This window comes from Sorex araneus, chromosome 2 (assembly GCF_027595985.1).
Source record: "Sorex araneus isolate mSorAra2 chromosome 2, mSorAra2.pri, whole genome shotgun sequence".
NCBI classification, from domain to species: domain Eukaryota; kingdom Metazoa; phylum Chordata; class Mammalia; order Eulipotyphla; family Soricidae; genus Sorex; species Sorex araneus.
In genome coordinates, this window is record NC_073303.1 from 33,625,685 (window position 1) to 33,638,556 (window position 12,872).

General features: G+C 46.1%; 1 protein-coding gene across 1 annotated transcript; it reads right to left on the bottom strand.

The window, feature by feature from the left end:
* Window positions 1-928: 928 nt before the first annotated feature.
* TRIM15 (tripartite motif containing 15) lies at window positions 929-10,562 on the bottom strand. The gene is made up of 7 exons (XM_004619643.3): window positions 10,185-10,562; window positions 7,870-7,965; window positions 6,055-6,285; window positions 5,304-5,326; window positions 3,015-3,130; window positions 2,510-2,542; window positions 929-1,459 (listed from the first exon to the last, which is right to left on the bottom strand). The coding sequence occupies exons 1-7, from the start codon at window positions 10,560-10,562 to the stop codon at window positions 942-944; spliced, it is 1,395 nt and encodes a 464-aa protein (XP_004619700.3). The 3' UTR covers window positions 929-941.
* Window positions 10,563-12,872: the final 2,310 nt, after the last annotated feature.

The window sequence follows — 12,872 nt, forward strand, 5'->3', positions numbered from 1 at the left end:
TTTTTTGGCTTTCTCTGCAAGAGTGAGAACACAAGAGTGTCCGAAAGGAAGGAGAACTGAGGGCACCCCGAGCCGAGGGAAGAGTCCCCTGGAAAGGTGGAAGTGTTTTCATGAGTGGGATGAAATAAAAAGTCAACTGTGTTAAACAGTAAAAGCCAAAGAAATCCTTTTTTTTTTCCAGATATTGTTTTTTCAGGTGATTATTTTACAGCTTTAATTTTTTGTTGTTGTTGTTTTTGGACTGCAGTGATAGCGCAGCAGGTAGGGCGTTTGCCTTGCACCGGGCTGACCCGGGTTTGATTCCTCCGGTCCTCTTAGAGAGCCCGGCAAGCTACCTAGAGTATCCCGCCCACATGGCAGAGCCTGGCAAGCTCCCCGAGGTGGTGCATTCGATATGCCAAAAACACTAACAACAAGGCTCACAATGGAGACGTTACTGGTGCCCGCTCGAGCAAATCAATGAACAACGGGATGACAGTGCTACCGTTGCTGTTTTAGATTTTCCCCAGTTTTGTGGTGGCGCAGGCGAGCCAGCCACCTGACTCTGCTGTCCATGAGAAGGTGCAGATAATCAGAGCGTCAAAGTCAGGACTAGGACATCAAGGAGGACATGAGAAAAATAAAGTGGAGGGGCTGCAGTGATAGCACAGCGGGTAGGGCGTTTGCCTTGCATGCGGCCGACCCGGTTCGATTCCCAGCATCTCATATGGTCCCCTGAGCACCGCCAGGAGTGATCCCTGTGCATCGCCGGGTGTGACCCAAAACGAAAAAAAAAAAAAAGGAAAGAAAGAAAAAAAAAGAAAAATAAAGTGGAAACAATAGCAAAACTGGGCACACGGGGAGACCCAGTGTAATCCAGATGCCCGAGTCACCCACGCTGGCTGGGGGCGGAGACGGGTTTTAGGGCGCACTTTGTTCAATACCTTTTCCGGCAATTCAGCTCAGTCTTTCAAAGTGAGGCGGGTCCCCTTTCTCCAGGCCGCGAAGAAAGGAAAGATTTTGCCAGAGAAGGAGGTGTGGAAGGTGAAGAGGAGCTCCTCGGTCTCAGCGTCCAGCAGGTCCACGACACCCGCCTCGTAATCCAGGACAATGCCCACCAGGCTTGGGATCTCGCTCAGCAGCAGTTGGGTGTCCGGGGACGTGCTGGCCCAGCACTGCTGGTGTGTGAGGATCAGCGCACAAAGTCCGTCGCTGGCATCCAGGCCCTCGGTCCCCTTCCTCCTCACCTCTTCCGCGACTACCCCCACCGTGCACCCACCGGTGGGTCCCAGCAGCACCTCCACCTGCCAGCGATGACGGCCAGAGGAGAAGCCGCGGCAGCCCAGCACGGCCGGGAGACCCTCGAAGCGCAGGGGACTGTCGGGCAGTTGCCGCTTCTGCCGGGTGTACCGCACAGACTTCCTGTCCTCGGAGAGAAGCAGGCTCGGGCTGGCTGTCTCAGGGTCCAAGGTGATGGTCTCTGGGGGAGGAGAGCAGGTGTGGCAACAATACTAGTGACAGCCCCAAGTGGACCTCAAGCACATGTGTCAAGTGGGAGGCAGAAAAAGCACAGGCCTTGTGCGGCTTGCCTTTGGCCTGGCAGTTCCGGACTTCAGCTTCCCCTGCTGTTCTTTTTCTTTTCTTTTTTCCTTTTTTGCTTCACACCCGGCAATGCACAGGGGTTACTTCTGGCTCTGCACTAAGGAATTACTCCTGGCAGTGCTCAGGGGACCATATGGGATGCTGGGAATCGAACCTGGGTCAGCCGCGTGTAAGGCAAACGCCCTCCCTGCTGTGCTATCGCTCCAACCCCTCCCCTGCTGTCCTATAGGGACTAAGGGTGACGGTTCTCCCTGAAGGGCTGTGATGCCAAACTCTAAGATTTTGCTTCTCAAAGCGTGGGCCGGTGGCATCTGCTTCTCTTGTGAGCTTTTTGGAAATACAGAATCTAGGGCCCCACCATAGGCCTACTGAATCAGAATCTGCATTTAGCAAGATCCTAGGTGATTTTTCCACACATGAAGTTTGAAAAGAGAGTGAGATAATACTCGGGAAAATAATTTCTAAATTAAGCACCAATTTAGAAGTAAGTATCGTGTTTTTTTTTTGTTGTTGTTTGTTTGTTTCTAAAACTACACAATGCCAATAAAGATTAGAGCATTAATGCCAGGCAAATCAAGAGATTGAGAAATATTTTAAATAAATAATATCTATGCATATGACACTAATTGAGTACTTATGTGCAAGGTACTATTCTAAGCTTTTTGCAAGTCTTGAGTCACTGATCTGGGAGTTACTTCTGGGTGAGGTACTACTACATTTTCTATTTTATAGATGAATAAACTGTGATATGAAGAGGATTAATAACATTCTCAGTGTCTTGTTATTAGCAACTGCTAGAACAGAGAACCTAAACAATTAGGCTCCAGAATTCACATATTTAATTGCTCTATATTCGGCCTTGGATGAAATGGATTAATTCATTAATTCCTTCATGAATGAATGGTTTCCCAGTTCCCCAGCTGATTACCTGAATCTGTTTCCAGATGAAGCATCAACTTTTCTGAGAAAGCAAAAATTAAAGAGATAAAGGACTGGTTATTTCTTACAGATTCCTCCAAGGGACATTGTGTACTAAAAGAGCGTGGAATTAAGAGCCAGAGAAAACCCAGACCCTGCTCTGAGAGAGATGCCATCCTCTTCTTCCTGGACTTGCAGTCCAGCGCTTGTTTTTGGGAAGAAGAGGAGTGGCTCTCAGGAAGGGTCCCCTGGGAAGAGTGGGGTAATTAAGGGAAGGCAGGAGGATGAGGATGAATGGCCTTACTGCCTTTTCTTTTTTTTTTGCTCTTTTGGGTCACACCTGGCGATGCACAGGGGTTACTCTGGGTCGTGTTCTCAGGAATTACTCCTGACTGTGCTTGGGGAACCATATGGGATGCTGGGAATTGAACTCAGGTCAGCCTCGTGCAGGGTAAAAGCCCTACCCACTGTGCTATCACTCCAGCCCCAAGGTACTGCCTTTTCTTCCCCCTTACCTGAAAACGTCCTCATTATCTCAGGAAGGGTGAGTATTTTCCTGTGGAGATCACGGATCTTCTTGATAAGGTCAGAAGAAATGGCCTCTGGACTCACAAAAGTTCTAATGTCACTCCTGCATACATGTCAGTAACCAGTTAGATTCTAATTTTAAAAATAATGTTTGGGTCAGAGTGAGTGAGGCTAAAATAGAATCTTGGTAATACTTTGATGGATAAATGAGTATCATCTGTTTGTAGTTGCTAAATTGTACAGCTACTAGAGCAAGCACTGTTTAAGTTAGCTCCAATAGGGACTAACTAGTAGTAATCATGCCTCAAAAATTGGAGATATTTTTAGAGAAGATCTGTGGAAGCTGGAAGGGGCAGAAGTCATTGCTTCTATTACCCTCTAGGGGACAGTAGAGTACCATTTGGAACAGCTTTAACCAATTATGTTCTAATAAAAAGAGAAAACAGATGAAAAAATATATGGCAGTATAAAAGGCTTCTGTTTTGAGTTTTCCTCTTCCTTGTTGTATTCTTACTGTGTGATCTTGAACAAACACTTTCCCCTTTAGTTCTTTTTTTTTTTTTGCTTTTTGGGTCACACCCGGCCATGCACTTAGGGGTTACTCCTGGCTCATGCACTCAGGAATTACTCCTGGCGGTGCTCGGGCGACCCTATAGGATGCTGGGACCTGAGCCCAGGTCGCCCATGTGCAAGGCAAACGCCCTACCCGCTGTGCTATCACTCCAGCCCCTTTCCTTCAGTTCTTAACCTCTTCATCAGACTAGGGAGTCTTCAAGGTCCTTCTGGATATAAATCCCTATTATTCTTTGAAAAGTATGTTTAGCGATCCTTTCTGATGCATGGACACGGTGTGTTCAGCCCACAAGCACACACATATGCGTGGGCATACAGCATCCCACAATTGTTTCTTAGTAGCATGCCTCTGTTCACCCCAGATTGCTAATACCAGAGGGAAAAGAAAAGGAGAGGAAAGGAGCATTCATTTATGTCCCCCAGTTCTTGCTGGTTGTCCTTTTAAAGACTATTTGAGGGAATATATCCCAGAGAGGCAAAAAAGTACAATCGAAACAACATCTGCACATGTATGTTCATCGCAGCACTGTTTACAATAGCCAGAATCTGGAAAAAACCCGAATGCCCCAGAACGGATGACTGGTTGAGGAAACTTTGGTACATCTATACAATGGAATACTATGCAGCTGTTAGAAAAAAGGAGGTCAAGAATTTTGTAGTTAAGTGGATGGGCATGAAAAGTTTCATGCTGAGTGAAATGAGTCAGAAAGAGAGAGACAGACATAGAAAGATTGCACTCATCTATGGTATATAGAATAACAGAGTGGGAGACTAACACCCAAGAACTGTAGAAATAAGTACCAGGAGGTTGACTCCATGGCTTCGAGGCTGGCCTCACGTTCCGGGGAAAGGTCAACTCAGAGAAGCGATCACCAACTACATTGTAGTCGAAGGCCATGTGGGGGAAGGGAGTTGCGGGCTGAATAAGGGCTAGAGACTGAGCACAGCGGCCACTCAACACCTTTATTGCAAACCACAACAGCTAATTAGAGAGAGAAAACAGAAGGGAATGCCTTGCCACAGTGGCAGGGTGGGATGGGGGGGAGATGGGATTGGGGAGGGTGGGAGGGACACTGGGTTTACGGGTGGTGGAGAATGGGCACTGGTGAAGGGATGGGTTCCCAAACTTTGTATGAGGGAAGTATAAGCACAAAAGTGTATAAATCTGTAACTGTACCCTCATGGTGATTCTCTAATTAAAAATAAATAAATTAAAAAAAAAATAAAGACTATTTGACATTCTGAAGGAAAATAGAGAAATTGTGTTGGAAAATGAACAGGAAAAACTAAACTGGGTTTTCCATTTTCTGTGTTATAATATTCTATAGAAAATATTTCTCCTTACGAGTATATTTTAAATAATGTTAGATGTTGACTTAAGTACTAAATAATTTCAAATGTTTAAAAGGATGTTTCTGGACCAGCCTAGATCTTTTAATTCACTTTGGCGAGGGGCAATGGGTTTCCTACACCAATCTGTTTAAAGATGAAATGTTAGAACACAAACCTTTAGAAAGTTTGGGCTGTTTCTGAGTTTATGAATGGGTAGAGTGCTTTTGCTTTCCTGTGGAGCCATCTATATGGAGAGAGCAGTCAATGAGAGTACCCTATCCTGTCTCCACGTCCCATTTAGAGGAGATAAGAATTATAAAGCAACATGAAGTATAAACTCAAAATATAAAGGACCGAGAAGTGGGTCCTACCTGCTCTGGTTGACTCTGACATCCTACAAAAGAAAAAAAAAATTAGTTTCCGTATATCCTTCCCACCAGAGTTCTCTATGTTTTTTCCTCTTTAACATCAGCCTAAAACTCTGCTCCTTCATGGAAATATATTTGTTTTGTTTCCTGCTCAACATACTATTCTTTACTCATGCTTTCTTACTAATATGAGTCTGTGTAGTCAGTTCATTTGGGCTTGTGTTTTGGTCTCTGCCTTATGGAGGAGGCAGGAAGTTCTCCTTCCTATAATAAAGGATGATAATAAATAAATAAATAATAAATAAAGAGCAGAGAATGCATCAGACCTGCTGATAAGCAGGATACTAGAATGACCATCATACCAAGAACCACTTATTGAGTTCTTTCTCTGAGTTAGGAACTGTGATGGGCATTTTTGCATGTATTATGTATTAATTTTTAAAAAAATATTCCTGCGAGGAAAGTGCTATGCCCATATTTAGAGGCTAAGAGAAATTCGTCAAGGTTATGCTCCATGCACAGGCAGGACTCAAGCCCAAGGCCATCTGATTCCACCTCTTCTAGATGTTGTGTGAAATGGATGCTTCATTCTGCTTCTCTGGGTCTGCATATTCATAAACTCTTTGAGCCAAAAGAAATCAATATTCTTCATGTCCCCTTCCCGACTCTCTCTAGCATCTTCCACTCCCTCCCCTGCTCCTCCCTTTACATGGGGTCCCTCTCTTAATCCATGAGCTGGTGGGTTGTCTCTCACATGTAGAAGGTCAGTTGCTGGCCGCTGACACTTCTCCTCCAGCTCCTTGACCTGAAGTCCCAGCCTCGTAACCTCCTCGGAAACCTTTGAGATGTACTCATCCCTCTCCTTCCAGATCTGCTGCTCCACTTCTTTTAACCTGGACAACAGGTGACATTGCTGCTCCCCAAGCTCTTTCTGCATCTTCTCAAAAGTCTCTTCCACATGCTTCCTCTTGCTTTCAATCTGACTCTGTGAGGGATAAAAAGACACGGTTTGAGGGATGCTCACAGAGCCAAGTTCCAGGAAGATCATCTACGTACTATTGAGTAAGGGAGAAATGCAGAGACTCGTTCTAAGACTTATCCTCCCAAATCTCTCTCAGGCTGCAATGACCAGTTATGAGGGTTATACTTTTCTTTTAATATTTAAAATTTCATAATTATATCATCACCTTAATGCTTTCAGAGATATATTAAACTTTCAAAAATAATTTTGCCTCTACAAGCCATCTTGATCCTACCATTCCTTCTCCGGGGTCATTTCTTATCAAGGGAAGTTGCAATTAGTCACTACAGCCTACTGGAAGAAGGTATGGCACTGTTTTTTTTTTTTTTTTTTGCTTTTTGGGTCACACCCGGCGATGCACAGGGGTTACTCTTGGTTCTACACTCAGGAATTACTCCTGGCGGTGCTCAGGGGACCATATGGGATGCTGGGATTCGAACCCGGGTCGGCCACGTGCAAGGCAAATGCCCTACCCACTGTGCTATCGCTCCAGCCGGTATGGCACTGGTTTTACCCACTTAAGTGTCCATCTACAGGACACACTTTCATGGAACTTGAAGGACACTGAAGATTTCTTCCTGTCTCCAATCCATGTCTGCTTAGTAAAAATATCAGAAATTCAGATACTGAATATTTCCTACTGGATAACTTTGTAGTATGAAGAAAAAGGCAGGAGGGAGCCCACAGATAACCACACTATTATCTGAACTATCCACACCAGCATGATGGTCAAGACTAGAATGCAGGTACTTATATATGCTTTCAACCCCAAGCCGAAGGAAATGCTCTAGACTGGGTTAGGAAGAGCAAGGGACTAATGATGATGCTTTAAATGATCTGATCTTTTTTTTGCTTTTTGGGTCACACCCAGAAATGCATAGGAGTTACTTCTGGCTCTGCACTCAGGAATTACTCCTGGCAGTGCTCAGCGGACCATATGGGATGCTGGGATTTGAACCTGGGTTGGCCGTGCGCAAGGCAAACGCCCTACCCGCTGTGCTATCGCTCCAGCCCCTGATCTTTTCATTGTTAACCTAGGCTTTGTCCTATGTCCTTGGACAAACCATTTCTCTGGACTTCATTTTCTGCTCTTCAAAAAAATATATAAATAAATAAAATAAGAAGATGCCAGAACCACCTCCAGTTCTGATGTCCTAAGATCCTATGCCAAAATATTCTTGTACAGAAACACAGAGGTGATGAGAACACTTTGCTAGTTCTTTCTAGTCAGGCAGCAGATATAGGCCAACATGCTTTTCTTTTTTCTTTTCGGGTCACACCTGGCGATGCACAGGGGTTACTCCTGGCTCTGCACTCAGGAATCACCCCGGCGGTGCTCAGGGGACCATATGGGATGCTGGGAATCGAACCCGTGTTGGCTGCGTGCAAGGCAAACACCCTACCTGTTGTGCTATCGCTCTAGCCCATGCCAACATGCTTTTTGAGGTTCTGTTAAGAAATCTAATCAAGAACAGTTTTGTAATTGTCTTACAGTGATTCAATTTAAAAAATTCCCTAAGAAGAAGGTGGCAGGTGATGTGGATTTACCAAAAGTGCTTGGAGCTTCTGGTCTTCCCGACACCTTGTGTCTTCAATCTCATCTCTCTCTGTACTCAGTGCTTCTAGCCGACTCCTGAGACGATCCTGCATGGGGGGGGGGTGGGGGGAGAGGATGGGCAAGAAAGAGTTATCTTCATTCATAACTCACCAATACCATCTATCATGCTCCTTTGATGCCACTGAGGAAGTCTAAGGTGGAAAAGGCATAGTCCTTGTTCCTAAAGAGCTCACCCTATGGAGAAGGAGTCAGTCATAGTATTTAAAATACAGATAGGCAAAGCTACCACCAGGGTGTGCACAGAGTAATAGGGGAACACCAAAGAATAGTGAGGAAAAGTCTCAGAAAAACCACTTATGGTCAACCATGAAAGATAAGTTTACAGATAGGGATAAAGCTTGCTTAATTCACTTAAACATCGTTAAATTGGGGGCAGCAGAAATAGTATGAGGGTTTGGGTACTTGCCTTGTATATGGCTGACCCTGGTTCAATCCCAGCTACCGTATATGGTCTCCCATGCATAACCAGGAGGGATCCTTCAGCACAGAGCTAGAAGTAAGCCCTAAACACTTGTGATGTGGCCCAACCTGTGCCTTGTCTGCCCACACAAATGTTCAAATAGGATAAGGAGGGCTACAGCAAAAGTACAGTGGTAGGGTGTTTGCCCTGCATGCAGCTGACCTAGGTTTGATCTCTGACACCATATAGGATCCCCCAGGCCCTCTAGGAGTGATCCCTGAGCACAGAGCCAGGAGTAATTCCTTAGCACCTCCAGATGTGGTCCAAAACAAGAAAATAAAAAAACAGTAGGAGATAACTTAAAGGAATGGAGTGCTTGCCTTACATTCAGTAGGCCCCAAATTAAATCCTCAGCATCACATGACCCATCCCTACCCCCAGCACTGGTAGATATAGCACTGATAGTATGAGGCTGCGGTGGTGCAATATTTTAAGCAACATCAGATTGCTAGATAAGATCATCAGGAGTGGCCCCAATGCCCTTGATTGTCACTGGGGGGTGCCCCCTAAGATAATTGTCTAACTGCTGTTGATAAGTGTTTAATTGCTATTTAAAAATATTATGGCAGGGGCTGGAATGATAGTACAATGGGTAGGGCATTTGCCTTGCACATGGCTGACCCAGGTTGGATTCCCAGCATCCCATATGGCCCCCTGAGCACCGCCAGGAATGATTCCTGAGTGCAGAGCCAGGAGTCAGCCCTGAGCATCGCCGGGTGTGACCCAAAAAGGCAATAAAAAAATTATGAGAAAGGAGTGCATTCTAGCAAGAAGGAGCTTTACGTAAAAAGTATTAGAAACAGGAAAGAGTCCAACAGGCCAGAAAACAGCAGGCTTGGCATCTGATGTGGCCGGGCACTTGGTGCTTCGGCGAGACTGGCTATTAGACAGAAGAGGAAGGCAGGATGACTACGAAAGGTTTTGAATGTCTTCCTGAAGACTTTCTCTAGGCACTAGAAACTCTTGGAAGGACCAAAAAACCCAAGGGACAGGGAAGGGAGAGCTCAGTGGTAGAGCATCTGCCATGAATTTAATTCACTATACACGGGCATCCAGTGATCACAGCTCTGCCATTTGGAATCGCTGGTGTCAAAACAAAGTGGGGAGGGGACAGAGAAGATAGCTCAGTGGTCAAGGGTGCATTCTTGTGTTGGGAGCCAAGTTCAAATTCCAGCTCCCTCTGACTCCCTCCTGACTACCACTGAGTGTGGCCCAGAGACCCTAAGCTCCCCTGGGGGGGGCGCTCTAGTGCTCCCCAGCACCTTAGGGCAGAGATGCACCCGTTTCAGGTGGAGTTGCAGAGTATTACCACGAATGACCTCAGGCCTCTTGAACACTGCTTGGGAGGCCTCCGATAAAGAAACAGACAAAATAAAATAAGGAAGGAAGGGGGAATAAAAAAAATTTAATAAAAAATAAAAAAAGAGCTGTTTCTATAGACTTCCCTTGCCATTTCCCTCTTTTCCCTCTGAGCCCCAGGGGTCAAGTTCTTGGTGAACCCTGTGTCCAGTGTGGATGTCAGAGACCCAGTTCCCCTCCCCATGCGGGGGATCCTACTCTGCATTCCTTTCACTGAAGCTGTGGCTCCATTATCTGAAACTCAGTCCCAGAGGGGCCTGCTAAGAACCGAATCTCATATCCCCCCAAAGACCACGCACATTCAAGCAGGTCTCCCGCGCTTTTGGGTCCCTTGATCTAGAACTCGTTTATCTCCCAATCCCTAGCCCTTCCACCGATGAGGACATTGTCCCAGCCAAACGCTTGAACTAAAGCTGTGCTTCTTACCCGGTAGGGCTTAATGGCCTCGTCCAGAAAGCACACGGTGTGGGACTGGTGGGAGGGACCTTCCCGGCAGAACACACAGAGGAATTCGGCATCATTCTCACAGAAGAAGTAAATCTTCTCTCCATGCTCTTCGCAGTACGTCTCTCCCAGAGGGCCCAGGGGCACCGGAACCAGGAGGGCCTCCTTCTGCTCCTTCTCTTCACACATGGGACAGAGCAGCACCCTGCTGGAGGGTTGGGCGCCCATCTGAGAAAGTGAGGCCAGGCACGGCCGGCAGAAGGTGTGTCCACAGGTGACGGTCACTGCATTCACTGCATCTTCGAGGAGCCTCTTACAGACAGGACAGAAGGGCCCCCCACGGGAGGGGGTTGAGGACATCACGATTCCTTCTCCAGTCTGTAGACTCAGGCTTCCGCTTCAGGCCACGCTGCTTCCTTTTCCCTGAAATCAAGTCACTTTTCCGTGATCCACAGAACAAAAGGAAAAGGAGACCAAGAAACAGGAGGGCAAAGAAGTCAACTGACCCCACCTTCTCTGCTTCCTGGGTGTCCTGGCCGCCACCCATCAGCTCGAGCAGGTCCAAACTCCAGGGCATCTTAAATTGCCTGGATTCCCCAGAAGTTCCTAGCCTCCACTCTCTCTGGCTCCTCCGGCTCCTGGGGTGGGAATAGAACATGCCATGAGGTCACAGGAAATAACGAGTTTTCTGGAATGCCTCCCTTGCTCATCAGAGGTGGGAAAACCTGGGTCGGAGAAATTGTTTCCTGTCGAGATGAGCGGGTGGGAGCCATAAACAAGGCGTGCCTAGAGCCAAAGTCCAGCTGGAGCGGGAGGAGAGTGATTTCTTGCAGCTTCCAGGGACTCTGCGCAGATGTTTCTGGCCTCTGAGGTCTCCTCCTCCTTATTCCTTTCCTATCCTTTCCTCATCTGCCCGGCTTGGTTTCTCCTAAACTCTGAACTCCCACTCTCATCCCTGGCCCAGTGCACCTAACAGAGTCAGCGTAATTATTTTGCCTTCGTTCAATTTTTTGACTGCAGGTAGGAGAGGGCAAGCAAGAGTAATAGAAATGACTCATTTCGCTAAACAAAAAAATTGAAAACACAATGAGTCAAAAAGATAAACTGATTAAACCACGCTGATGTAAGTTTAGTACATCCAACCTGATAACAGCCTTTTGGGTAGATAGAATGACCTGCGTTTCCCGAAAAAAGAAATGTAAACTGAAAGGTAGTCGAGTTCCAGTAAGTGGTAGAGCCAGAAGGCGGCAAGTCCACCAGATGCCAGCCCTGTGCTTTTCCTGAACTCTGAGCCTAGATAATAATCCAACAGTCAGATTTTCATCCACTCACCTGCGTCTGTGGGTTAGGGCAAACTCCTGTCAGCCTCTCACTGAATGAGCAACCCTCTACGGTTTACTTCCCCTTTCACTTCAATTATTTTGTACATTCTCTTCCTTTCTGCGGTCCCTCCCCTACCTGAACGCACCCTATGTAACTATACAACACGTGACCATTAGTCACATGTGGGGGCAGAGCATAGAGAAGTGGCCTGTCCCAATTGTCTGTAAAATAATTCTAGTATAGATTTCAAAGACTTAGTACCAAGGGAAAAGAATGTAAAATATCCCGCTGCTGTTTATTACATGAGTTCCATTTAGAAAATGTAATATTTGAGATAAAATAAAATATTTAAATTAAGATTTTTTTTGTTTTTTTGCTTTTTGGGTCACACCCGGCGATGCACAGGAGTTACTCCTGGCTCTGCACTCAGGAATTACCCCTGGCGGTGCTCAGGGGACCATATGGGATGCTGGGAATCGAACCCCGGTTGACGGTGTACAAGGCAAATGCCCTACCCGCTGTGCTATCACTCCAGCCCCATAAAATATTTAAATTAATTTTTAGAAATATGGTCACTAGGAAATTTTAAGCAGCATACATGGCTCACATATTTCCTATTTGTACAGTATGGCTTTGAGACTCACATCTAAGAGAAAATCATGGTCACCTACCTTCCTAAATGTGTGTTTTGGGCCAGCTAAATATACTGGCTCATCCCAGCTAATATGCTGATATTATAGAGCAGATAGGAATTTTTTTTAAATAAAAAAGCCCATACATTTAAATTACTTAATCCATGTGAGGTATATCATAGTCATCAACAATAAATGATCCTCACTGTTTTTTTCTTTCTTCTCATAGGGTACAGAACCTATGGGAAGCCAGCTGGGCATCACCCCTAGAGTTGCCTACACCGTGTTAGCCCATGGCAGACCAACCTTATCTGAACCCCCACACACTCCTCTGCGCTGGCTGATACCTACAATCTTCCTGAAGACAGCTGGTGATGTTGCAGGGAGGCTGGGTAGCATTACTGCTCTATAACAGTCTCCCGCTGGTCCCCTCAAAGGAAGGTTCTCTTTAAACTGTGGGTGGTGATCTCCGCTTTCCTCCTCTTACAAATGTTCCTTAAAGGACAAGAGGGAACGGTGAATCCATCTAGGCACTTGTTCACAGAGCATCACTGAAGTCATGTCTGGAAAGTTCTAACATCATATTCCTGCCTCTCTGCCATTTCTCCACCTTTGTTATTGGAGGATATGCGCCTGTTCCTTTGGGAGGAGGATTGCAGGACCTTGGCCGCCAGAGATACAAGTGGGTACTGTGCACTTGCTCTCTCTCTTTCCT